This window comes from Salvelinus namaycush, chromosome 1 (assembly GCF_016432855.1).
Source record: "Salvelinus namaycush isolate Seneca chromosome 1, SaNama_1.0, whole genome shotgun sequence".
In the NCBI taxonomy this organism is placed as follows: domain Eukaryota; kingdom Metazoa; phylum Chordata; class Actinopteri; order Salmoniformes; family Salmonidae; genus Salvelinus; species Salvelinus namaycush.
The window spans coordinates 19,224,924-19,251,280 of NC_052307.1; the positions used below are offsets into that span (position 1 = coordinate 19,224,924).

The following is a 26,357-nucleotide window of genomic DNA, read 5'->3' on the forward strand; positions in this document are numbered from 1 at the left end:
CACAATTAGCTGACAAAAGTTGGTTGTCACTAGTTACAAAGTATGTGGCTATATAGTGAAAAAAAGCAATGCTTTTTTTGCACAAGATTAGCAGTGGGATTAAGGTTAGGGTTAAATTTAGAGTTGGGTTTAAAATCTGAATTTAAGAAGAGAAATTGTAGAAATAGGCGGGGTTTATGACTTTGTGTGTGTGGTAACTAGTGACGACGACAAAGGTTGGACCAGAGATATTAGATAAAGGAGATGGGAATCCGATTGACAAAAAGGAGGACTGTATAGACTAGACCCCTTTCTGTGGTTACAAGCATTGCCGCATGTGTGTGATGCTCGCAAGTTGGTGGCAGAACAAAGGGGAGTTCTTATAGTACGCCATCAAAAAAATCCTCTATTTACATTTAGCATATGAGTGAATTTCACATTACTTTTAGATTATGAATGTCCTGTTTAATATAATGTGTGTGTCATCATCACAAGTGAACTGCATTATACTTTTAAAAAAACACTTAAACTTCAACCAGTAAAATGGCTCTTTGGTTAGCTTTTGCTACAGCCTATGTCAATGAGCGTTAGCATTCTAGTTAACAACGGCTGCATCCAAAGTAGTTATTTTGCAAAGATCACAACCAAATATAGTGACTGTTCAAGCAAGATTCAAAACATTGTAAGCATATGAGAAACCCAAAAAAAGGTGATTTTGTTTAGAAGTAATAAAAAAGTAAATGTAGACTATGTTGAATGGGCAGAGATGGAGATGATTTATTACTGCCGCCAAGAGTCTCGCGCATCTTTGCATTACGTCAGTGTGTCGTTTACTGGAAAAGGGTCTATAACGCCACACCCAACAGACTGTTGACCAATCGCGGTCATGCTGCCAGTTGTTTTGAACGCTCGGAAGTCGGAGATTTCCGAGTTCCCAGTTGTTTTGAACGTGGCACATTAGTCGACAAACGTGCGTATTTTCCTCGAAAGTACGTAATGTCACAATTCCAAAGCTATACAATATTACAGAGAGCAAGTTAATGATCTCACATTTTGGAAAATATTTGTAATGTTGTACTTGTTGATGCTAATGTTGGGGTTTAGAACTAGCGCCAAATTGACTCCCATTCCCTCCTTGAAGGAGAGCTCTCCTTGTGCCAGAATTGCCCAGAATGAACCGCGCGACCCATTGACGTAGCATGGGCAACGTACACAATGGTACTTAATACGATTCCAATGGAGTTTCCCATCTCCTCAAAAGTTTCTCTGGTTGGAAATTGGTTTGACGTTGCTAGGCAATAGTCGAAAGAGGAAGTGTTTTGCAGCATCATCCGGGTGAATTAGTGGTCTCAGATAATTCAATATGGCAACGCACATGTCGAGGTGCAGAACTTGGGGCCGCGTTCAGAGGTAATGTTCACGTCCATCTTAAAACAGTTGCATCTGTGATTGCACTGACTTTACTGAAATATGTATGTACCCTTTCGTGGTAAGCTAGCTGGCCAAGTATAGCCTAGCTAGCTAGCTAGCATGCAAACAAGCTAGTAACGTTGCTCGTCGTGGAGCTAAGGACAATCAAAGTCAAACAAAACAATGTTGTGGAAAACTAGATATTTTTGTATCTATAGTCGTCTCAAACCGAATAGCATTATTGACAGTAACGTAGTCTGGGTAGCCATTTAATTAGATGTTCATTAGTCTCATGGCTTGGGCGGGGTAGAAGTTGTTTAGAAGCCAATCAAAGCACATTTTGGGCTCATTCAGTAGTTTTTTTCGCGATTAGTAGAATCCTATAGAAAAATAATGTTAATTATAATTTATATTCCTAAAGCACAAGTTGAAAATGATTTAGATTTGTATTTGTATTTGTTGACATTTTACTGCATTGTTAGACGCTAGCTAGTAATATAAGCATTTCGCTGCAGCCGCTATAACGTCCGCAAAACTGTGTACAAGACCAATTAACTTGCTGGTTCAAATCTCGAGCCGACTGGGTGAGAAATCTGTCCATGCCCTTGACCAAGGCAGTTAACCTTAATTGCTCCTGTAAGTCGTTCTGAATAACAGCGTATGCAAAATAAAAAAGTTCAGTAGACATTTATCATTTCATCTCCTTGTGCCACAATGCATACAGTAGATGGCCAATACGAAAAAGTTAAAGCAACACTTTTTTTGACAGTATAATTTAAACAAATCATCACCTCACTGGTGGTTCTACATAGTGACGGGTTGGCTTTCAGTTGATCAAATCAAATGTTATTCGTCAAATGCTTCGTAAACAACAACTAACAGTGAAATGCTTACTTACGGGCAATTCCCAACAATGCAGAGAAAGAAATTGGAGAAACATTAGAAAAGGAATAACACATAATTGCACAATGAGTAATGATAACCTGGCTATACAGGTACCAGTACCGAGTCCATGTGCAGGGGTACGAGGTATTTAAGGTAGATACAGTGCCTTCAGAAAGTATTCACATTTTACAAAGTACTCTTAATGTCAAAGTGGAATAAAAATTCAAACATTTGCAAAGAATTTATGAAAAATAAAACATATATTGATTAGATAAGTATTCAACCCCCTGAGTCAATACATGTTAGAATCACCTTTGTCAGTGATTACAGCTGTGAGTCTTTCTGTGTAAGTTTCTCTTAGAGCTTTTCACACCTGGATTATTCTTAAAACAATTCTTCAAGTTCTGTCAAATTGGTTGTTGACCTGGCACAACACTGCCAGGTCTCTCACCTCCTCCCTATAGGCTGTCTCATCGTGTTCGGTGATCAGGCTTACCACTGTTGTGTGGTCAGCAAACTTAATAAGGGTGTTGGAGTCATACGCAGCCACGCAGTCGTGGGTGAACAGGGAGTACAGGAGGGGACTAAGCACGCACCCCTGAGTGGCCCCTGCATTGAGGGTCAGCATGGTAGATGTGTTGAAGTCCAGGATCCAGTTACGGCGGGAGTGATGGCATGACTGTCAAATCCGTGAATGTCTTTGTGGCCAGCGACTTTTATTTTATTTCACCTTTATTTAACCAGGTAGGCCAGTTGAGAACAAGTTCTTATTTACAACTGCGACCTGGCCAAGATAAAGCAAAGCAGTGCGACACAAACAACAACACAGAGTTACATATGGAATAAACAAACGTACAGCCAATAACACAATAGAAAAAATCTATATACAGTGTGTGCAAATGAGGTAAGATTAGGGAGGTAAGGCAATAAATAGGCCATAATGGTGAAGTAATTACAATTTAGCAATTAACACTGGAGTGATAGATGTGCAGAAGATGAATGTACAAGTCGAGATACTGGGGTGCAAGGGAGCAAAAAAAATAACTATGGGGATGAGGTAGTTGGATGGGCTATGTACAAGTGCAATGATCTGTGAGCTGCTCTGACAGCTGATGCTTAAAGTTAGTGAGGGAGATATGAGTCTCCATCTTCAGTGATTCTTGCAATTCGTTCCTGTCATTGGCAGCAGAGAACTGGAAGGAAAGGCGGCCAAAGGAGGAATTGGCTTTGGGGGTGACCAGTGAAATATACCTGCTGGAGCGCGTGCTACGGGTGGGTGCTGCTATTATAAATAGAGCACCTTGATTTTTTTTCCTTGCCATTGAGTTTGAAAATGATCAACTGCGTTCTAAATCCTGCGATGGACAGGCGCGTATGATTTAAATCAACAGTACCAAACCAAAGATATTGGGAAACCCTGCTCTAGACTAAAGCCTCCATAGTCTGAGGAGTAGCCTGAATGTTCAACATCCCAAACGTTAGCGTACACTGACACTGGCAACTTGGATTTCTGGACAAGCACACTTTGGCATCATCAGTGGTTAGCATCTGGTGCTAGCTGTATCATGTGGGTAGGTGAATCTGGTACTCATTTGTGAGAGTTCAGTTCACCTGTTAAGACTTGTTGTTTGCAGCAATCCATAAACTAACCTACATTTTTGCATTTACAGGTTTGGAATTGCAGCGTATAGAAAGTGCAGCAGTGGCAGTGGATATCCCAATATCTCACTCTCTGCACCGTTACCAGGGATCCCCAAACCAGTGTTTGCGGCAGTGGACAGCCATGAACAATGCGAGACTAAAATCACTACTTTGGAAAATGGCCTTAAAGTAGCATCTCAAAACAAGTTTGGTCAGTTCTGCACAGTTGGAAGTAAGTTGCTACAGATTTTGAATAGAGCTGATCTTTCTTTATCATTCTATTTCAGACCGTCTCTTGTCGCATAATCAATAAAGTATGACTGAATATTAATTTGGTTTCTCTCTCCTTCCAGTTTTAGTAAATTCAGGCTCTAGACATGAGACAAAATACCCCAGTGGAATTGCACACTTTTTGGAGAAACTTGCCTTTTCTGTAAGTGTCACCTGTTTTGAGACGTCTTGCTAGTCAACAAACACCTTGTACAAAATATGTTCCACCGTTTTTTTCATTCATTATGTTGTCATTTTGTAGCATAAGCAAATTGATTGCTATGTTTTTGGCAAATGATGACAACACCTTCTGCATCTTCAGTCCACAGCCCAGTATGGCAGTAAAGATGAAATTCTTCTCACACTCGAAAAACATGGAGGGATCTGTGACTGCCAAACATCCAGGTATGAATAATTGATTTGGCTTTAAATGTCCAGGCACAGTATGTTTTCTCTCTGACTGATGGAAAGGTGTAGTGTAGAGTAGAGTTGCTAAGTAGAGGTCGACCGATTAATCGGAATGGCCGATTAATTAGGGCCGATTTCACGTTTTCATAACAATCGGAAATCGGTAATTTTGGATGCCGATTTTGCCTTTTTTTCTTTTTTTTACACCTTTATTTAACTAGGCAAGTCAGTTAAGAACACATTCTTAAGTTCAATGACGGCCTAGGAACGGTGGGTTAACTGCCTTGTTCAGGGGCAGAACAACAGATTTTTACCTTGTCAGCTCAGGGATTCAATCTTGCAACCTTACGGTTAACTAGTCCAACGCTCTAACCACCTGCCTCACGAGGAGCCTGCCTGTTACGCGAATGCAGTAAGAAGCCAAGGTAAGTTGCTAGCTAGCATTAAACTTATCTTATAAAAAACAATCAATCAATCATAATCACTAGTTAACTACACATGGTTGATGATATTACTAGTTTATCTAGCGTGTCCTGCGTTGCATATAATCGATGCGGTGCGCATTCGCGAAAAAGGACTGTCGTTGCTCCAACGTGAACCTAACCATAAACATCAATGCCTTTCTTAAAATCAATACACAGAAGTATATTTTTAAACCTGCATATTTAGCTAAAAGAAATCCAGGTTAGCAAGCAATATTAACCAGGTGAAATTGTGTCACTTCTCTTACGTTCATTGCATGCAGAGTCAGGGTGTATGCAACAGTTTGGGCCGCCTGGCTCATTGCGAACTAATTTGCCAGAATTTTACGTAATTATGACATAACATTGAAGGTTGTGCAATGTAACAGGAATATTTAGACTTATGGATGCCACCCGTTAGATAAAATACGGAACGGTTCCGTATTTCACTGAAAGAATAAACGTTTTATTTTCGAAATGATCGTTTCCGGATTTGACCATATTAATGACCTAAGGCTCGTATTTCTGTGTTATTATGTTATAATTAAGTCTATGATTTGATAGAGCAGTCTGACTGAGCGATGGTAGGCAGCAGCAGGCTCGTAAGCATTCATTCAAACAGCACTTTCGTGCGTTTTGCCAGCAGCTCTTCGCAATGTTTCAAGCATTGCGCTGTTTATGACTTCAAGCCTATCAACTCCCGAGATTAGGCTGGTGTAACCGATGTGAAATGGCTAGCTAGTTAGCGGGGTGTGCGCTAATAGCATTTCAAACGTCACTCGCTCTGAGACTTGGAGTAGTTGTTCCCCTTGCTCTGCATGGTTAACGCTGCTTCGAGGGTGGCTGTTGTCGATGTGTTCCTGGTTCGAGCCCAGGTAGAGGCGAGGAGAGGGATGGAAGCTATACTGTTACACTGGCAATACTAAAGTGCCTATAAGAACATCCAATAGTCAAAGGTATATGAAATACAAATCGTATAGAGAGAAATAGTCCTATAATTCCTATAATAACTACAACCTAAAACTTCTTACCTGGGAATATTGAAGACTCATGTTAAAAGGAACCACCAGCTTTCATATGTTCTCATGTTCTGAGAAAGGAACTTAAACGTTAGCTTTCTTACATGGCACATATTGCACTTTTACTTTCTTCTCCAACACTTTGTTTTGGCATTATTTAAACCAAATTTAACATGTTTCATTATTTATTTGAGGCTAAATGTATTTTATTGATGATTCATTCACTATTGTTGTAATTGTCATTATTACAAATTTAAAATGAAAACAAATCGGCCGATTAATTGGTATCGGCTTTTTTTGGTCCTCCGATAATTGGTATCGGTATCGGCGTTGAAAAATCATAATCGGTCGACCTCTATTGCTAAGGGTCAGAAACTTTCCGGTAAATTTTCCATGGGAAGTTAAGCCTGGGAATTTGGGGAATTTTGCTTAAAATCATCAAAAAGTTTGCTTATAACAGTGAACTTTTTTTTGTGGGATACACATAAGGCAATTCTAGGTCTTGTGGCATATTTTGGTTAAACTCCCCAATTCAATGGATTTGCAACCCTCTGCATGCACAGTGCATTCTTCTATCACATGTACAGCTGATTCTCAAGATCTTGCACACTAATGAGATCCTATTGAGCCCACACAACTACACTGTTTGAGCCAAGGACTACATGCTTTCTGGTAAGTTTTGATTACAATACTGGGTGAATATATGACATACCTGATTTTTTTTGTTAACTAGTAAATAGTAGCCTACAGCAAAGTGTGTTTAAATCATTTCTAACTTGTTAAACATTTCTGCTAGTTAGTTTTTGCTACCATGTGGGTTTTTAGCTCGCTTGAGCCTGCTAACTGAGTGTTAATTCACCTGTTTCCATACATGTTTCATTTTAAAACATTTATCTTACAAAGCAGTTATTTAATCTAACTGCTTAACTAATTATCTGTACATGGAATATTATTATATATATTTTTTTCCTCATTTTTTCTAATCTTTACAGGAAAATGCCACGGGCACTATCTGATGTGTGGAGACATTTCACTGCAGCTAATGTAGAAGGAAAAGCTGTGTAAATGTGCCAAATCATATGTGAAGAATGCAACAAAGATGCAGAATCATCTGGCCAAGTGCATAAAGTTCCCTCAGCGCTCACAACAAGCAACCTCTGACAAAAGTCCCTCTACTTCTATTCAATGTGAAAATGATGAATCAGACACCTTATCGATAGCAACAGCTCATGGTCATCCTGGAATCTGAAGTTTTTTTTGACTCAATGGAGGAACGTAGTCTGAGAAATGTTGATGAATGTCTTGCTCGAGCTGTGTATGCAACTGGTTCACCTCTGATGCTCACATGCAATGTGTATTGGAAGAGATTTCTGAATGTTCTTCGCCCAGCATACACCCTCAACCAGACATGCTTTATCTACTAATTTGCTGGATGCAGAGTTCAAGTGAAGGTCAAGCAAATCAGAGAAAGCAGAATGTATTGCAATCATCTCTGATGTGTGGTCGAATGTTCGTAGGCAAGGAATAATTTACTACATCATCTCCACCCCTCAACCAGTATTCTACAAGAGCACAGACACAAGGGACAACAGACACACCGGTCTCTACATTGCTGATGAGCTGAAGGCAGTCATCAATGACCTTGGACCACAGAAGGTATTTGCACTGGTGACAGACAATGCTGCGTACATGAAGGCTGCTTGGTCTAAAGTGGAGTCCTACCCTCACATCACACCCATTGGCTATGCTGCTCATGCATTGAATCTGCTCCTCAAGGACATCATGGCACTGAAAACAATGGATACACTCTACAAGAGAGCCATGGAAATGGTTAGGTATGTGAAGGGTCATCAAGTTATAGCAGCAATCTACCTCACCAAGCAAAGTGAGAAGAATAAGAGCACCACATTAAAGCTGCCCAGCAACACCCGTTGGGTGGTGTTGTCATCATGTTTGACAGTCTCCTGGAGGGGAAGGAGTCTCCAAGAAATGGCCATATCACAGTCTGCCGATATGGACAGCCCCATCAAGAGGATCCTCCTGGATGATGTATTTTGGGAGAGAGTGGTAAGCAGCGTGAAACTCCTGAAACCTATAGCACTAGCCATTGCACGTATTGATGGAGACAATGCCATCCTGTCTGTGTTCAGGCTCTGCTTGCAGATGTAAGAGAAGAAATCCATACTGCCCTGCCCACTTCACTGTTGCTCCAAGCAGAGGAAACTGCAGTTCTGAAATACATAAAAAAGCGTGAAGACTTCTGCCTGAAGCAAATATACGCCGCAGCGTACATGTTGGACCCCAAGTATGCTGGCAAGAGCATCCTGTCTGGTGCAGAGATCAACGAGGCCTATGGTGTCATCACTACCCTGTCTCGCCACCTTGGCCTGGATGAGGGCAAGGTTCTTGGCAGTCTGGCGAAGTACACTTCCAAGCAAGGGCTTTGGGATGGAGCTGCCATATGGCAGTCGTGCCAACATATCTCAACAGCCACCTGATGGAAGGGACTTTGGATCTGTGGCTCTTTCCCCTGTTGCCTCCATCATCCTCCAAATCCCACCAACATCAGCTGCCTCAGAGCGCAACTGGTCCTTGTTTGGGAACACACACACCAAAGCACACAACAGGCTGACCAATACAAGGGTTGAAAAATTGGTGGCATCCAGGCAAATTTGAGGCTTTTTTAGTCTGACAAAGAGCCATCCTCAAGAAGGTTGGAAAGTGACAGTGAAGATGAGGCCTCAGAGTCTGGTGTTCAAGGAGGTGGACATTGAGGATGTCCAGGGAGAAGACATGGAAACCTGAGAGGAAGACAACCAAAGCTTTAGTTTCTAGACTATCATTTTGCAGATTTTTGGGGGATGCGATGGATCATTCAATATTCCCTTTTGTTGTTCATTGAAGTCATCCCATGTGAAGAGTCAACTCATTTAATTAATGTTCAATTCGTAACTAAATCGTTTTTTATTTCTATTGGAAGGATTTAATCATTTGCAATTGTCTACTTATGATAAGGTAAAATGTTTGTTACTATCTCCATATGATATGGTAAATATATCCAATGCAAAAAACATCTACATTTAAATTGTATTAATTTACATATTTACATATATTCCCGTTAATTCCCACGGAAAGTTTCCGCCTCTGAATATTCCCCAAAATGTGCAACCCTAGTGTAGAGTCATGGTACTCTTTATCCCTTTTGATGTTGTAGATACAGTACGTAGTTGGCATGTACAGTGCATTCGGAAAGTATTCAGACCCCTTTACTTTCTCCACATTTTGTTACCTTACAGCCTTATTCAAAAATGTATAAACAAAAAAATCCCTCAATCTACACACAATACCCATCATGACAAATCAAAACGTTTTTTATAGCAAAAGTATTAAAAATATAAAACTGATATCACATTGACATAAATATTCAGACCTGTTACTCAGTACTTTGAGGCACCTTTGGCAGCGATTACAGCCTCAAGTCTTCTTGGGTATGACGCTACGAGCTTGGCACACCTGTATTTGGGGAGTTTCTCCCATTCCTCTCATCAAATTCTCTCAATCTCTGTCAGGTTGGATGAGGAGCGTTGCTGCGCAGCTATTTTCAGGTCTCTCCAGAGATGTTCGATCGGGTTCAAGTCCGGGCTCTGGCTGGGCCACTCAGGGATATTCAGAGACTTGTCCTGAAGCCACTCCTGCATTGTCTTGGCTGTGTGCTTAGGGTCGTTGTCCTGTTGGAAGGTGAACCTTTGTGCCAGTCTGAGGTCCTGAGCGCTCTGAAGCAGGTTTTCATCAAGGATCTCTGTACTTTGCTCCGTTCGTCTTTGCCTCCATCCTGACTATTCTCCCAGTCCCTGTCGCTGAAAAACATCCCCAAAGCATGATGCTGTCACCACCGTGCTTCACCGTAGGGATGGTGCCAGGTTTCCTCCAGTGACGCTTGACATTCAGGCCAAAGAGTTCAATCTTGGTTTCATCAGACCAGAGAATCTTGTTTCTCATGGTCTAAGAGTCCTTTAGGTGCCTTTTGGCAAACTCCAAGTGGGCTGTCGTGTGCCTTTTTACTAAGGAGTGGCTGGCCACTCTACCATAAAGGCCTGATTTGTGGAGTGCTGCAGAGATGGTTGTCCTTCTGGGAGGTTCTCCCATCTCCACAGATGAACTCTGAAGCTCTGTCAGAGTGACCATCGGGTTCTTGGTCACCTCCCTGACCAAGGCCCTTCTCCCCCGATTGCTCAGTTTGGCTGGGCGGCCAGCTCTTGGAACAGTCTTGGTGGTTCCAAACTTCTTCCATTTAAGAATGAGGCAACTGTGTTCTTGGGGACCTTCAATGCTGCAGAATTGTTTTGGTATCTTTCCCCAGATCTGTGCCTTGGCACAATCCTTTCTCAGAGCTCTACGGACAATTCCTTCGACCTCATAGCTTGGTTTTTGCTCTGACATGCACTGTCAACTGTGAGACCTTATATAGACAGGTGTATGCCTTTCCAAATCATGTCCAATCAATTGAATTTACCACAGGTGGACTCCACTCAAGTTTTAGAAACATCTCAAGGATGGTCAATGGAAACAGGATGCACCTGAGCTCAATTTTGAGTCTCATAGCAAAGGGTCTGAATACTTATTTAAATAAGGTATTTCTGTTTTTTATTTGTAATAAATTTGCAAAGATGTCTAGACCTGTTTTCACTTTGTCATTCTGGGGTATTGTGTGTACATTGCTGATAAAGAAATTCATATTTAATACATTTTAAAATAAGGGCGTAGCGTATCAAAATGTGGGAAAAGTCAAGGGGTCTGAATACTTTCTGAAGGTACTGTATAAATTATCTCAGTACTGCTTTGTGGAAGGGGATGAAGATATTCAGTCAGTTTGTGTGACGCCAAAGGTTCTATTCACAGAGACACAACCATGTATGCAGTCTCTGCCGAGGTGAAGGGACTGGACACGGTAGTCAGCCTGCTCTCTGACGCTGTATTGCAGCCACGCCTACTAGGTGAGTCAACACTGAGTGACAGATCTGTCATGTTTAATGATGCTTCCCTTAATGACTACTACTACTTAATTGAATTGTCTACAAAGTAACAGACTGGTAAATGTTTTTGTGGGAGTATATTTTCATCAAGGATTGCTCTGCTTTGGGTTACTAGATGAGGAGATTGAGATGACTAGGATGGCTGTGCGCTTTGAGCTGGAGGATCTGAGCATGAGGCCTGACCCTGAACCTTTACTGACAGAGATGATCCATGCAGTGAGTCATGTGACTGGTTGATCCATTTAAGTGACAGAAAATTACAACACTCTTGAGCTGCATGAAATCCATTGTTGCACTGTTTCTAATTGACTTTGGCCCCCCACCTCTGCAGTGTGCATAGATAATCAATTGCGCCATTTGTTGACACATTTCTATGGCGATACATAATGTTTCACAACACTTACTCTGTGAACAAGGCAGCATATCGGGGGAACACCGTTGGGTTGCCTCGCTTCTGCCCAGTAGAGAGCATGGAGAAGATCGACAAGAAACTGCTACACATGTACCTGCAGAGCTACTACTGCCCAGAGCGTATGGTGCTAGCTGGAGTGGGCATCGAACATGAACAACTGGTGGCCTGTGCCAGGAAATATCTGCTAAATGTAAAGCCAGTATGGGGTGCCTGTACTCCTACCAATGTCGACTTGTCTGTGGCACAGTATACTGGTGGAATCGTAAGGGTAAGTATTTTTCCCTTTGCTTGCTTTTTCCTTTCTTTTAAAAATATTTTCTTTACTAAATCAGAATGTAAACCTTTGTTTTTGATCCTCTCAGATGGATAAGGACATGTCAGATGTGAGCCTTGGCCCCACCCCCATCCCTGAGCTCACACATATCATGATTGGCCTGGAGAGCTGCTCCTTCCTGGTGGGTGCCCACTTTGATTGGTTGGTGTGGAGGATCTGTTGCAGGCTCTATGCTATCCTGTAGCTGGATGTTCTATGTATAATATATGCATGTTTTGTGTTACAGGAGGATGACTTTATCCCCTTTGCCGTCCTCAATATGATGATGGGTGGAGGTGGGTCCTTCTCAGCCGGGGGTCCTGGGAAAGGCATGTTCACTAGACTTTACCTGAATGTGCTCAACAGGTAAGCATGATGCAACATTCACAATTCTAATTAAAGTACTTAAGATTGTATTTTGTGGATTCTGTTTATTGATTTTCTTTCTTTTCTACAGGCATCATTGGATGTACAATGCCACCTCATACCATCACAGTTATGAGGACACTGGCCTGCTGTGTATCCATGCCAGCGCAGACCCTAGACAGGTAGGGAGAGGGGATTTGGGAGAGCCATGCAAAGGCAGGACTTTATACTGTAGATGAAGGGCTAATACAAAGCTGACATATGCTTAGAGAATAACATCAGGTGAACTGTTCAAAAGAAAAATAATATTTTACTTTGTATGCGTGTTCTCTGAAGTTGTGAAAGTCCTGCTGCCATTCCAAAGTTGTTGATTACAACATCTTGCGTTTATCAAGGTTCGGGAAATGGTGGAGATTTTAACCAGAGAGTTCATTCAGATGGCTGGGACAGCAGGAGAGGTAAGGCTGCGAGGGGAAATTATGTCACAAAAGCGAGAAAGCTTTCTGAACTTTAAACTCTCTTTCTTGGGACTTCAAAACTTTGCATCTCTTTCCGTACTCAGATGGAGTTGGAGAGAGCGAAAACGCAGCTCAAGTCCATGCTGATGATGAACCTGGAGTCGCGGCCGGTTATCTTTGAGGATGTCGGCCGACAGGTTCTAGCCACAGGGAAGAGGAAGCTGCCACACGAGCTGTGTGACCTCATCAGTGAGTACTAGTGCCCTCGATCATAATAGCGGATATTGATATCAGCGAGCCCAGAATGAAACATTTGTCAAAATAATCTTCAGGGAGTAGGCTAAACATAACTGTCGTGACAAATCAGTACTTCTGTATGCTGACTTTTCACTCTTTCCAGGTAACGTTACAGCGAGTGACATCAAGCGGGTCACAACAAAGATGCTGTGCAGCAAGCCAGCAGTAGCAGCCCTAGGAGACCTGACAGAGATGCCCTCCTATGAGCACATCCAAGCTGCCCTGTCCAGCAAGGATGGACACCTGCCTCGCATGTACCGCCTCTTCCGATAGACCCCCTCGCGTTTGTTTACCCAGGCATCACTGTATATACCGGACACTGGCCTACACTAGTGGTCTGGCAATGGAGCTGTGCTAAGCTCTGGGAGAGGACTAATGTTTGGACCTCAACTGCAAAAGAAAAGTACTGAGAGAGTGGTGGTTTTAACTACATTTTATTCAGTCAGGAAATACCCCTCCCTGCGTATTTGGAGAGTTACATTTTATTGCCAGAGGAAGTTTCATTTCCTGTTGTTCAGTGTCTTACCAGACCCACGTTGGCTGGGACGGTTGGCATGCTTTTGGGTTTAATTCCAAGTATGTTTGAATGAGTGTGGGTGAATATGGCTCGAGTGCTGCATTGCTTGATCTGCAGGGTGACCTACAAATGACCTTAAGGGTCGTGATTCTGTTCTCTAGCATTTAGGATAGCAAACAGGCCTTGCAATGTCCTACTACGCTGTTTTCACAGTTGATACAGGTACTTCCTTCAATGTTACATACACTTTTATCAGATTTCACAGGCTGAAGTCTCACCTAAGGCCTTGTCATCTTCAGCAGAGGGTGACTTAAATCTATAAGAGACTCTTCCGACTAACTGCTAGCACTTCTGTCAATGTCCCTTCTCACACACATAGTTGAGTTGGTCACCTCTACCGCACAGGAGATAATGCGATGATAAAATCACATTGGGCAATGCTTGGATTGGTGTCACCAATCATGCGACTGTTGTTTCTTGTAGATAGATACACATTGATCTCCACTTAACCAGACTGAAATAAGATAGTGTTGTGTAGTTAGTTTTAGTATTCTCAGTGTTCTGCTTGCGCTCCATTTTTTTCATTCAACCCATTCCAACACAGTTTTGACCGCTGTATGTAAGTAGTACTGTATGTGTGTACTGATATCCTCTCAGGTGCCAGAAAATCTTAACATTTGTTTCTCCTCCGTTGCAAAACTATATTGTAATAATGTATCCACAGCTTTTTCACTATTTGTGTTTCATCAAGACACTTCATATCAGGATACTGCCACTATTTTATTTCAAACCAAGATTTCTCTGGGTCCTGGAGAGAAAGTGAACCTATTGAATGTGAAGACACACATGTGTATCTATATTCAGCCCAATTTGTTTCCGGTAAATAAATGTTAATATTGCCATAAAATATTTAAGTCTTATGTTTGGACTGCCAATGATTTAAGGTCTGAAGTTGATACTCTGTCTTTGAGGGATATTCAATGTCCACTTCAAATCAAATGTTATTGGTCACATACACGTGTTTAGCAGATGTTATTGCGGGTGGTGTGAAATGCTTGTGCTTCTAGCTCTGACAGTGAAGTAATATCTACCAGTTTCACAACATATACATGTAATTCTAAGGAATGGATTAAGAACATATATATGCATATGTCCGAGCGGCATTGGACTAAGATACAGTGGCATAGTATAGAGTACACTATAGAGGTCGACCGATTAATCGGAATGGCCGATTTCAAGTTTTCATAACAATCGGTAATCGGCATTTTTGGACACCCATTGTGGCCGATTACATTGCACTCCAGGAGGAGACTGCGTGGCAGGCTGACTACCTGTTATGAGAGTGCAGCAAGGAGTATCTTATAAAAAAACAATCTTAACATAATCACTAGTTAACTACACATGGTTGATGATATTACTAGTTTATCTAGCTTGTCCTGATTTCATATAATCGATGCGGGTGCCTGTTAATTTATCATTGAATCATAGCCTACTTCGCCAAACGGGTGATTTAACAAGCGCATTCGCGAAAAAAGCACCGTCGTTGCACCAATGTGTACCTAACCATAAACATCAACGCCTTTCTTAAAATCAATACACAAGTATATATTTTTAAACCTACATATTTAGTTAATATTGCCTGCTAACATGAATTTATTTTAACTAGGGAAATTGTGTCACTTCTCTTGCGTTCTGTACAACAGAGTCAGGGTATATGCAGCAGTTTGGGCCGCCTAGCTCGTTGCAACTTCGCCAAACGGGGATGATTTAACAAAAGCGCATTTGCGAAAAAAGCACAATCGTTGCACGAATGTACCTAACCATAAACATCAATGCCTTTCTTAAAATCAATACACAGAAGTATATATTTTTTAAACCTGCATATTTAGTTCAAAGAAATCCAGGTTAGCAGGCAATATTAAACTAGGGAAATTGTGTCACTCCTCTTGCGTTCATTGCATGCAGAGTCAGGGTATATGCAACAGTTTGGGCCGCCTGGCTCATTGCGAACTAATTTGCCAGAATGTTACGTAATTATGACATAACATGGAAGGTTGTGCAATGTAACAGGAATATTTAGACTTATGGATGCCACCCGTTAGATAAAATACGGAACGGTTCCGTATTTCACTGAAAGAATAAACGTTTTATTTTCTAAATGATCGTTTCCGGATTTGACCATATTAATGACCTAAGGCTCGTATTTCTGTGTGTTATTATGTTATAATTAAGTCTATGATTTGATAGAGCAGTCTGACTGAGCGGTGGTAGGGCAGCAGCAGGCTCGTAAGCATTCATTCAAACAGCACTATGTGCGTTTGCCAGCAGCTCTTCGCAATGCTTCAAGCATTGAGCTGTTTATGACTTCAAGCCTATCAACTCCCTAGATTAGGCTGGTGTAACCGATGTGAAATGGCTAGCTAGTTAGCGGGGTGCGCGCTAATAGCGTTTCAATCGGTGACGTCACTCGCTCTGAGACCTTGAAGTAGTTGTTCCCCTTGCTCTGCAAGGGCCGCGGCTTTTTTGGAGCGATGGGTAACGATGCTTCGAGAGTGGCTGTTGTCGATGTGTTCCTGGTTCGAGCCCAGGGAGGGATGGAAGCTATACTGTTACACTGGCAATACTAAAGTGCCTATAAGAACATCCAATAGTCAAAGGTATATGAAATACAAATGGTATAGAGAGAAATAGTCCTATACTTCCTATAATAACTACAACCTAAAACTTCTTACCTGGGAATATTGAAGACTCATGTTAAAAGGAAAAAACAGCTTTCATATGTTCTCATGTTCTGAGCAAGGAACTTAAACGTTAGCTTTTTTACAAGGCACATATTGCACTTTTACTTTCTTCTCCAACAGTATATTTTTGCATTATTTAAACCAAATTGAACATGTTTATTTATTTGAGGCTAAATTGATTTTGATGTATTATATTAAGTTAAAATAAAAGTGTTCATTCAGTATTGTTGTAAATGTCATAATTACAAATGAATAAATAATTTAAAAAAATATATATATTTTTTAAAAGTCTGATTAATCGGTATCGGCTTTTTTTGGTCCTCCAATAATCGGTATCGGCGTTGAAAAATCATAATCGGTCGACCTCTAGTACAGTATATACAGTTGAAGTCGGAAGTTTACATACACCTTAGCCAAATACATTGAAACTCAGTTTTTCACAATTCCTGACATTTAATCTGAGTAAAAATTCCCTGTTTTAGGTCAGTTAGGATCACCACTTTATTTTAAGAATGTGAAATGTCAGAATAATAGTAGAGAATTTATTTAAACTTTTATTTATTTCATCACATTCCCAGTGGGTCAGAAGTTTACATACACTCAATTAGTATTTGGTAGCATTGCCTTTAAATTGTTTAACTTGGATTAAACATATATGGATAGCCTTCCACAACCTTCCCACAATAAGTTGGGTGAATTTTGGCCCATTCCTCCTGACAGAGCTGCTGTAATTGAGTCAGGTTTGTAGGCCTCCTTGCTCACACACACTTTTTCAGTTCTGCCCACAAATTTTCTATGGGATTGAGGTCAGGGCTTTCTGATGGCCACTACAATACCTTGACTTTGTTGTCCTTAAGCCATTTTGCCACAACTTTGGAAGTATGCTTGGGGTCATTGTCCATTTGGAAGAACCATTTGCGACCAAGCTTTAACTTCCTGACTGATGTCTTGAGATGTTGCTTCAATATAACCACACAATTTTCCTGCCTCATGATGCCATCTATTTTGTGAAGTGCAGCAGTCCCTCCTGCAGCAAAGCACCCCCACAACATGATGCTGCCACCCCGTGCTTAACGTTTGGGATGGTGTTCTTCGGCTTGCAAGCATCCCCCTTTTTCCTCCAAACATAACGATGGTCATTATGGCCAAACAGTTCTCTTTTTGTTTCATCAGATCAGAGGACATTTCTCCAAAAAGTACGGTCTTTGTCCCCATGTGCAGTTGCAAACCGTAGTCTGGCTTTTTTATGGCGATTTTGGATCAGTGGCTTCTTCCTTGCTGAGTGGCCTTTCGGGTTATGTCGATATAGGACTCGTTTTACTGTGGATATAGATACTTTTGTACCTGTTTCCTCCAGCATCTTCACAAGGTCATTTGCGGTTGTTCTGGGATTGATTTGCACTTTTCGCACTAAAGTACATTCAGCTCTAGGAGACAGAACGAGTCTCCTTCCTGAACGGTATGACGGCTGCGTGGTCCCATGGTGTTTAGACTTGAGTACTATTGTTTGTACAGATGAACGTGGTACCTTCAGGCATTTGGAAATTGCTCCCAAATTGCTCCCAAGTAATAATGTTTTTTCTGAGGTCTTGGCTGATTTCTTTTGATTTTCCCATGATGTCAAGCAAAGAGGCACTGAGTTTGAAGGTACACCTCCAATTGACTCAAATTATGTCAATTAGCCTATCAGAAGCTTCTAAAGCCATGACATCATTTTCTGGAATTTTCCAAGCTGTTTAAAGACACAGTCAACTTAGTCTATATAAACTTCTGACCTACTGGAATTGTGCTACAGTGAATTTTAAGTGAAATAATCTGTCTGTAAACAATTGTTGGAAAAATTACTTGTGTCATGCACAAAGTAGATGTCCTAACCAACATGCCAAAACTCTAGTTCGTTAACAAGAAATTTGTGGAGTGGTTGAAAAACGAGTTTTAATGACTCCAACTTAAGTGTATCTAAACTTCCGACTTCAACTGTACATATGAGATGGGTGATGCAATATTTACAAACAATTAGTGACTAAGATACCGTAAAATAGTATAGAGTACAGTTTACACATATGAGATGGGTAATGCAAGATACGGAGACATTATTAAAGTGGCTAGTGTTTAATTTCCTTAAAGTGGCCAGTGATTCTTAATCTATGTCTATAGGCAGCAGCCTCTGATGTGCTGGAGATGGCTGTTTAACAGTCAGTGGTGTAGTATGGAATGCAATACAGTATATACATGTGAAATAGGTGATGCAATATGTAAACACAATTTAAAAGGGACTATGATACCGTAGAATAGTGTGGAGTGCAGTTTATACATTTGAGATGAGTAATGTTGGATACGGAACATTATTAAAGTGGCTAGTGATCCATTTCTAAAAGTGGCCAGTGATTCCTAATCTATGTCTATAGGCAGCCGCCTCTGATGTGCTAGTGGTGGCTGTTTAACAGTCTGATGGCCTCGAGATAGCTGTTTTTCAGTCTCTCGGTCCCAGCTTTGATGCACCTGTACTGACCTTGCATTCTGGATGATAGCGGGGTGAACAGGCAGTGGCTCGGGTGGTTGATGTCCTTGATGATCTTTTTGGCCTTCCTATGGCATCGGGTGCTGTAGGTGTCCAGGAGGGCAGGAAGTTTGCCCCCGGTAATGTGTTGGGCAGACCGCACCACCCTCTGGAAAGCTTTGCCGTTGTTGGCAGTGCTTCACCACACTGTCTATGTGGGTGGACCATTTCAGTTTGTCAGTGATGTGTACGCCGAGAAACTTGAAGCTTTCCACCTTCTCCACTGCGGTTCCATCGATCTGGATAGGGGGGTGCTCCCTCTGCTGTTTCCTGAAGTCCACAATCATCTCCTTAGTTTTGTTGACGTTGAGTGAGAGGTTATTTTCCAGGCACCACACTCCCAGAGCCCTCACCTCCTCCCTGTAGGCTGTCTCATCATTGTTGGTAATCAAGCCTACTACTGTAGTGTCGTCTGCAAACTTGATGATTGAGTTGGAGGCGTGCTTGGCCACGCAGTCATGGGTCAACAGGGAGTACAGGAGGGGGCTGTGCACGCACCCTTGTGGGGCCCCAGTGTTGTGGATCAGCGAAGAGGAGGTGTTGTTTCAGATGACAAAGGCTACATTTTTGAAATAAAACAAACCAATAACAAATATACCAAACATTTTTTTATGTGATGTTACATCACAAAGCATGTGTTATAAAAGATGCACAGATATGGAGTCCTGAGGAAATCACAAACAAGATCACAGGCACTTGCCATGAGCGCGTAATGACAACTCATGATTCACCATTACACCAGAACCATTGATCTTCATGCAAGAATAAAATTAATTATCTTCCCTTCGTTAGCACAATAAAGTATGGAAAGTAATTTTTGAATAAGTTACATGACAGTGTATTTCATTTAGTCAAGACAGATGACATTAAGGCAATGAACCAGAGTACAGTCAAACAAACCCCTCCAACACGATCAACATCACCATTGCAAAATATGATTCTGTATCTATTATGTGAGATATTATACAATATGTAAATAAGTTAAATATTTGAAAGATATTATTCATACATCTGGTATTATACAATGCCAGAAAAGACCATGTATTAAGTTATTTCAATAAGTACCGTACTTGCAGGGAATGCATTTGCATCAAAGCAACACCAAAAGCACTGACATTTCCTATAAAGTTGATACGAATAACAAGTCAATTTCTGTGAAATCACATTGGTTCGTTTTTTCTTTGAGTAAATCCACGAAAAACACAAAAGTTTTGGAGTGAATTGAGCTTTGGTATATCAACCGAAAGTGATGTATACTATTAAACATCTGTAAGAACTGTTTGATGAAAATGCATTTACAAGGCCTTTGAATACTGTTACACCAAGTAAAAAAAGGTGACATTACATAGCCCATATCAACCTGGCTTGTTAAATAAAACAATTAGAAAAAAATGTTTAAAGTACAGTTTACATAAAGCATTCGCTTCAGCCAGCCAGCGCACAGATGGAGATGTGACTGACTAACTAAAAGGTCATCTTCAATGGCACGTTCCTCAGCTCAGTCTTGTTTGTGGAAGGGCTGTATAAATAGACCAGTTAACTGCTGAGTCTGCAGGCTGGTATCTGTCATTAATTCAAGGTCCCTGCCCTCAAGAACAGCCCCACAGCTACAACCTCAGCCCCCCATAAACCATGAGTGACAGTTCCAACAGCTCTCAGTAGGGGGTGCTCACAGATCAGTTTCTGTGACTTCCATGACCCACACACAGACTGGGCTGGAAGTGGCAACAAAAGACTGGTTCCCTTTTGTCCCTCACGACTGTGTCAGAGTGATTCTGGAGGGAGGACCGGTCCAGTCAAGTCCGGTCCAGGTTCAGGAGATTGAGCAGATGGTGCTGCTGCCCTGGTTCTTCATGGCTTCTCTCTTCTTCAGCTCTCTGGTGATCCTCCTCCTGATGCCCTCCAGGTACAGACTCCTGTCAAACTGGCCTGCTCCCAGAGGAATACTGGGAAACACACCAGACAGAGAACAACAAATAAAAGTCAGGATTAACAAACTGTTCTAGATAAACTCAGATTTTCATTGACTGCACTTTTGGACACCTATTACTACTAATAATTGTACTACAGTGTACATGAGAGGTGTAAAAAAGCTTGCTGCTGGAACAGCTGAGAGGAAGGGGTGGGACTTACTTGTCTCTCCCGGGACGCAGTTTGACCTGGAACATGGCGATGACAGGCCGGTGGTCTGACGTCTTTATCGTTGAACAGCTGGTGTACTTTATCACTTTGATGTCATCCACCTGCCTGTTCCTGAACAGTATTCTGTCCTATAGCACACAGAGGAACAGTCAAATATAAATGTTATTTTGTGTGTTTAAAACAAACCATCATAAAAAAAAGAGGCTTGCTTGAACGAATGGCACAGGATATGACTGATGCTGACACATACTGTGTATGAGGGAGTTCTCTGCTTGGAGGTGGTGTCGTACATGTCACAGCCGACATCATATTTGTAGGTGGGGAAGAACTGAATTGGTGCTTCCTGGAAGCCTTTAAAGATGGAACCTAGAACAGAGCATAATACATTTGTATTATATTTTGAAATATCTGTCACAGTGAGCGTGGTAACAATACATTTTGAGATATCATTCACAATCTAATACATGTAATATTTGCCTAAACCTGTCTGGTTCTTCGTGTTAATATTGTTTTGTTCCATGTAGACATACCATCCTTCATTTCCTTGGAGAGTTGGTCATGGTGGAGCAGAGGGCCCATGTCCACACTCGGGTTCTGGTTTAGAATGGCCTCTACCCCCACACGATCTTTACTCAGACGGAAGTTAAAGTCCCCAAACCAGAAAACCTCATCAAACCGTGTTGTCACATCCGCTGAAAGATATGAAACAGAAATGATAAGTACATTTACACTGGTGTTTTTATTCACTTACATGAAGGAAATACCATCATTTCTCATCACACAATAAGCATGCTCTTCTAGATGTAACAGCAATACTGCAATGAACAACTATTGTCTTGAGGAGTACTTACAGGATGTGGAGCGGTAAGGGTCTGGAAGACCATTAGGAAGAGCAAGTGCTTCAATGATTTTGTTGTAGTCCAGAATCCTCTCGTACACTTTGGAATCTCCAGCTAGAAAACAAGGACATTAAATGACCTAGGGTGTATTCATTACGTCTTGCAATGGAAACCATTTATATTTTAAAAACCAAACAGAAGTAAACAGAGCAAACAGAATGAAACTGGGAGGGGCCTACCAGAATTTGTCCAATAAAAACTTGTTTTAGTTGCAAAACATTTTCCATTTGGAGTAAACGGGTTCTGTTGCAAAACATTTAGCAACAGACTAAACATTGGCATAATGAATACACCCCTAGTTAGTAGTGAGACTGTATCCAAAGGCTTTCCACTTCCTGTTTACATTCACGTCATGTATTGACATCACTTCCTGAACAACAGACGTGTCACTCACAGGTAAAATGGGAGGTGATGAAGAGGAAGGAAGTGCCAAAGAAGGTGAAGCCGATCCCCACAGCTCCTTTGGTTTTGATCTGAGACATGATGCGTGTTGTGACCGTGGCATGCTCCACTTCTGTTAGGAGATCCGATAATTACAGGGTACAGAGAGGGACCAAATCACATAATGTACTGTACACAAAATATTCAGTAGGTAGCCAGAGATCACCTTATAACATTGCCTCTCTTACAACATTTCAATAAGGGACAACATTCTGAGATTTGTTGATGGTAAAGGACTGATTCATTTTCCTCTGAAAATGTCGTGAGCCATTTAGGACAGACCTGAGCAGAACCAAATGAGGTCCCTCCTGACAAACACAGTGAGGTAGAGAACCCCGTGGGAGGCTGCGTAGAGCATGACGTAGTACGGCCCCAGAGTCTCCTGAAGACGGATCTCCCATTCCCTCCTGTGACACAGACACACATCAGCATAGAGTACTGAAGACTTCATTGATATAATTTTATTATGCACTCATACAGAGTCATCTCATACCGGTCTGGACATCCCTCCTGGACTCCGATGATGTAAAAGTCTTGAGCAAATTCAGAGTCCGTCGGGAGCAACAGATCGTCTAGGTTGTTTGGAAGTCCCTGAAAAGCATATGGAAGCGGTCATTTTCCTTCATAACAGAATACCAGGACACACCTTATCAAAGAGTGAGTGTAGAATGTGTAGAAACATACGTTCATGCTCTAGGCCTAATGGTAAACAGTAGGATCGGCCCCACCTTTTCTCCCTGCATGTTCCATGTGGCTATGTAGATGCCAACTCTCCTCTCTGGGAAGTAGCGGTCCAGCTCCTCAGCCCCCAGCAGGGCACCACTACCCAGCACACTGCCCTCCAGAAAACTCCTGGAACACAATGAGGAAATGAACACTTAGGCTAATAACGGGAGGTATAGATAGTTTTTTCCTGATTGGAAATATTATTGGCTACTTTGAACCAAACCCATTTAAAATGTCTGGTAGACTACATTATAAAATGTCAGTATCATGCACACACACACAATTTAAAGAAGGCTGCATATTATTGGCGCTGAATCACATTTCAAAACATAGGCTAGGCTTCTTCCATAGCTGATATCGCACTGAAACATTTCAGATAAATCCCCCGATTCCTTTAACAGCTCCTTGCTGAGGCATGATGTGTGTAGCGTACTGAGACCCATCTTTGCTCCCTGAATGGTGGCAAAAGCTATGCTGATTCACTTGACACTTTCCTCTATCTGAATGAGCACTTACATAGCATAAGCCTCTGAGGCCTTCATTAAAGTATAGCTGACACCAGTGTTGCGAGAGCACACATCAATGCTAATGCTCTAACTGCATTTACATTTTACATTTAAGTCATTTAGCAGACGCTCTTATCCAGAGCGACTTACAAATTGGAAAGTTCATACATATTCATCCTGGTCCCCCCGTGGGGAATGAACCCACAACCCTGGCGTTGCAAGCGCCATGCTCTACCAACTGAGCCACACGGGACCAACTGCAGATGTGCCATGGTAATAATTAGCCTTAGCCTGCAGCATAGTCTTCTTGGTTACGATTCAAAGCTGATGGTGACTGTGAGACTGTTCACAGTAGGTTACAATAGCTCAAATGCCGGTCTGTATTTCATGCAGAATACAGGCATATTTAACTCAAGGCCCACATCAATTCTTATCATGGGATGTCATGTGCCACATCACAGGAAGTGCATTACGTTATCAATGCAATGGAATATCACCGAAGCATGGCTATCTTCATTTTAGAGGTGCATCAAACATTCAAAGGATACTATATACACTGTATTTAGATACAGAATGTTAATCTAATACAGCATCAAAGCCATGAAGACTTCTAATAGCACTCTGATACCAGTATGAGTCAATGATCCAATACAGGTAGAGAAGGCTCCTGCAGTAGGTATCTGGTCAGTAATCTGGAGAGGATATCCTGAATGAGAGTATTGTTGAAATACCTGTTCCTGACATCCCTGGGTCTGATGGGGTTCAACACGCTGAAGGTGGACTTCATGGAGTTGACAGAGATGTTGTCCGACACCATGTTATCCAGAAGCCGGCTGTCGCTCAGGTTCCTGTGCAGTTGCAGCCTCTCCGGCCCAGCTCTCCCCGGCACAATGCCATAATCCACGCAATCCCTGTCAATCCGATTAGCCGTCCTTAAGGATGCGGAAGCCAAGCTCTGCTCCAGAGCAGGAAATGGACCCGAGGGCTGTAAGGGAGAGAGGCGTACCTTGGAGGACCTCACCCGCTGCTCTGCAGGGTCACTGTGGTGGTCGTGGGGCCCCCGCTCGTACTCTGAAAGGCTCTTGCCCCTGGCTCTGAAGACGGGGGACCCTGATGGAGCCGATTGGGGTCCAACGACAGAGCCCTGTCCGTTCCTCAAGGTGGCAGCACCGCTCAAGGTGAACACACCTGTAACTGTTGAGTCCTCCTTAAGAGATTCTGTGGAGGAACCGGTCTCAGCTGGGTCGGTCAGACTCTCCTGGCTGTTCTTCAGTCTCATGCTTCTCACCTTCTCCTCCACCGAATCACTGTTCCCTCCCTTTGACAGTGCAGGGGGCTTTGGCAGCAGGGGTGGTCGGGGCTGGTAGGGACTGGTCTTGCTGCTTTGGTCTCGTACATCCTGAGGGAATTTCATGGTGTTGTTGAGGAGCTTTGTGGTTTTGTTGTCCTCTGTAGTGGGGTTCACCGGCCTATTGTCACCACTTACTCCTCCTGGATCCTTCCCACCAGGAACTCCACCAGGTAACACTCCACCAACGGGCTGAGAGGGGCTGCTGTCCTCCCCATTCTCAGTCATCCTCATAGCAGGCTGCACCTTCTAGGTGCATGGGGACTCCATTTGCTTAGAAGGAGATAATCTAGAAAACAATTACTTTAGCTACTATTATTGAGAATTGATTGATAATATGTATAATTATCTTTGATTGCTCAATTCTATTCCTTAACTCATACTTCACATTAGCTCCATATGTTGCCCTGTTACTGATCTCACACAAGGTATAACGTTAAGATAGGTATTACATCATTAGGCACGATTAATTTGATTAACTAACTAGTTAGCTAACGTTAGCTAGTAAACTGCACATATGGTTGACTCATTATCGGTAGGTAGCTAGCTAGCTAGCTAAATTACTGCCTGAAAGTGGCAGCTCTGTTGGCAGCTAGCTAACGTTAACTGGGTGCTACATTTACTAGCTAGCTAAGCTAACGTTAGCTGATCACTTTTAAGGCTAGCTAACTAGATAGCTACGTCATCGTTAACATGTTATGCTCCTAGTTATGGGTTCTGCTAGCAGAGATAGCTAGCTAATGCTTACTATGCGTCCAATCTAGCTTGAGAAACGTAACTAATGTTAGCTGTGTGCTAGCTAATCTATGACAGCAGAACGCTAGTTAGCTAGGAACCTGGCAGTCTGGGAAAGACAAATGCATTAGACATGACGCTTCATTTAATCAAATGATTATCGTTAGATACCTGGGGGAAAGCAAAATCAAGTTTCGTCCATTGCAGGGTTGTGAGAATACATCGTTATTGAGGTAGCTAGCTAGCTATCTTTAGCTTAGCTGGTTAGCTCCGAACGCTAAGCAAACTTTCCACTTCCTTAGTAACGCTTGACAGCAGTTTTGTTACCGAGAAAACACATGCTGCTTGCATTGTACTTGTAGCGCCCCCTACTACAAATGCAGTAGTGGTAGTTATGGTAATAATAAGGCTATTAACATAGGCAAACCCTTTAGTTTAGTGAGCTATTTTGGGGTGGTTTCAAGGTGTGGAGTTACTATAGTGGGTTAGAGTGAGTATAAGCCTTGGATTTTGAGAGCTTGTGATAAGCTCAACATGTTTTAGTTTGAACATTCTGAATGCAGGAGTGATTTTTGTTTAGAATCCCGAGGCCTTTATTCCACCATAAAAAGACATTGTAATTTGTTTGTGTGTAATATACTGAAACTGTTCTGACTCACAGCCACATACAAAACAGTGCGTGTGTAATGTATCCTCTATGTACCTCCTTACAGTATTAGTAAGTAAGGTATATCAACTGTGATGATTTACAAAATATACTTGTCTGTCTGTTTTACACACACACACACAC

The 26,357-nt window shown here is 41.9% G+C and overlaps 2 protein-coding genes across 2 annotated transcripts; one reads left to right on the top strand and one right to left on the bottom strand.

Annotated features, from left to right (window-relative positions):
- The first annotated feature begins 1,285 nt into the window (after nt 1–1,285).
- LOC120057912 (mitochondrial-processing peptidase subunit alpha-like) lies at nt 1,286–14,389 on the top strand. Its single transcript, XM_039006425.1, has 13 exons — nt 1,286–1,389; nt 3,945–4,147; nt 4,269–4,348; nt 4,508–4,590; nt 10,973–11,067; nt 11,222–11,322; nt 11,523–11,786; nt 11,881–11,973; nt 12,079–12,197; nt 12,289–12,379; nt 12,593–12,655; nt 12,760–12,904; nt 13,056–14,389. Exons 1-13 carry the CDS (start codon nt 1,343–1,345, stop codon nt 13,223–13,225), a joined length of 1,554 nt encoding a protein of 517 aa, XP_038862353.1. The 5' UTR covers nt 1,286–1,342; the 3' UTR covers nt 13,226–14,389.
- Nucleotides 14,390–19,371: 4,982 nt separating this feature from the next.
- LOC120058012 (phosphatidylinositol polyphosphate 5-phosphatase type IV-like) lies at nt 19,372–25,872 on the bottom strand. The gene is made up of 11 exons (XM_039006529.1): nt 25,739–25,872; nt 24,216–25,121; nt 22,981–23,104; nt 22,746–22,843; nt 22,535–22,659; nt 22,206–22,325; nt 21,764–21,865; nt 21,443–21,604; nt 21,163–21,278; nt 20,904–21,040; nt 19,372–20,716 (listed from the first exon to the last, which is right to left on the bottom strand). Exons 2-11 carry the CDS (start codon nt 25,064–25,066, stop codon nt 20,584–20,586), a joined length of 1,968 nt encoding a protein of 655 aa, XP_038862457.1. The 5' UTR covers nt 25,067–25,121; nt 25,739–25,872; the 3' UTR covers nt 19,372–20,583.
- Between the last annotated feature and the right edge of the window lie 485 nt (nt 25,873–26,357).

Bases quoted from the DNA above. Each gene is read 5' to 3' on its own strand.
- LOC120057912 (XM_039006425.1), top strand. From the start codon at position 1,343: ATGGCAACGCACATGTCGAGGTGCAGAACTTGGGGCCGCGTTCAGAG. The intron at 11,068-11,221 runs GTGAGTCAACAC...TTGGGTTACTAG, and splicing joins ATTGCAGCCACGCCTACTAG to ATGAGGAGATTGAGATGACT. The intron at 12,380-12,592 runs GTAGGGAGAGGG...GCGTTTATCAAG, and splicing joins CCAGCGCAGACCCTAGACAG to GTTCGGGAAATGGTGGAGAT.
- LOC120058012 (XM_039006529.1), bottom strand. From the start codon at position 25,066: ATGAGGATGACTGAGAATGGGGAGGACAGCAGCCCCTCTCAGCCCGTT. The intron at 22,844-22,980 runs GTGGGGCCGATC...TATGCTTTTCAG, and splicing joins GGAACATGCAGGGAGAAAAG to GGACTTCCAAACAACCTAGA. The intron at 22,660-22,745 runs GTATGAGATGAC...TCTGTGTCACAG, and splicing joins CAGGAGGGATGTCCAGACCG to GAGGGAATGGGAGATCCGTC.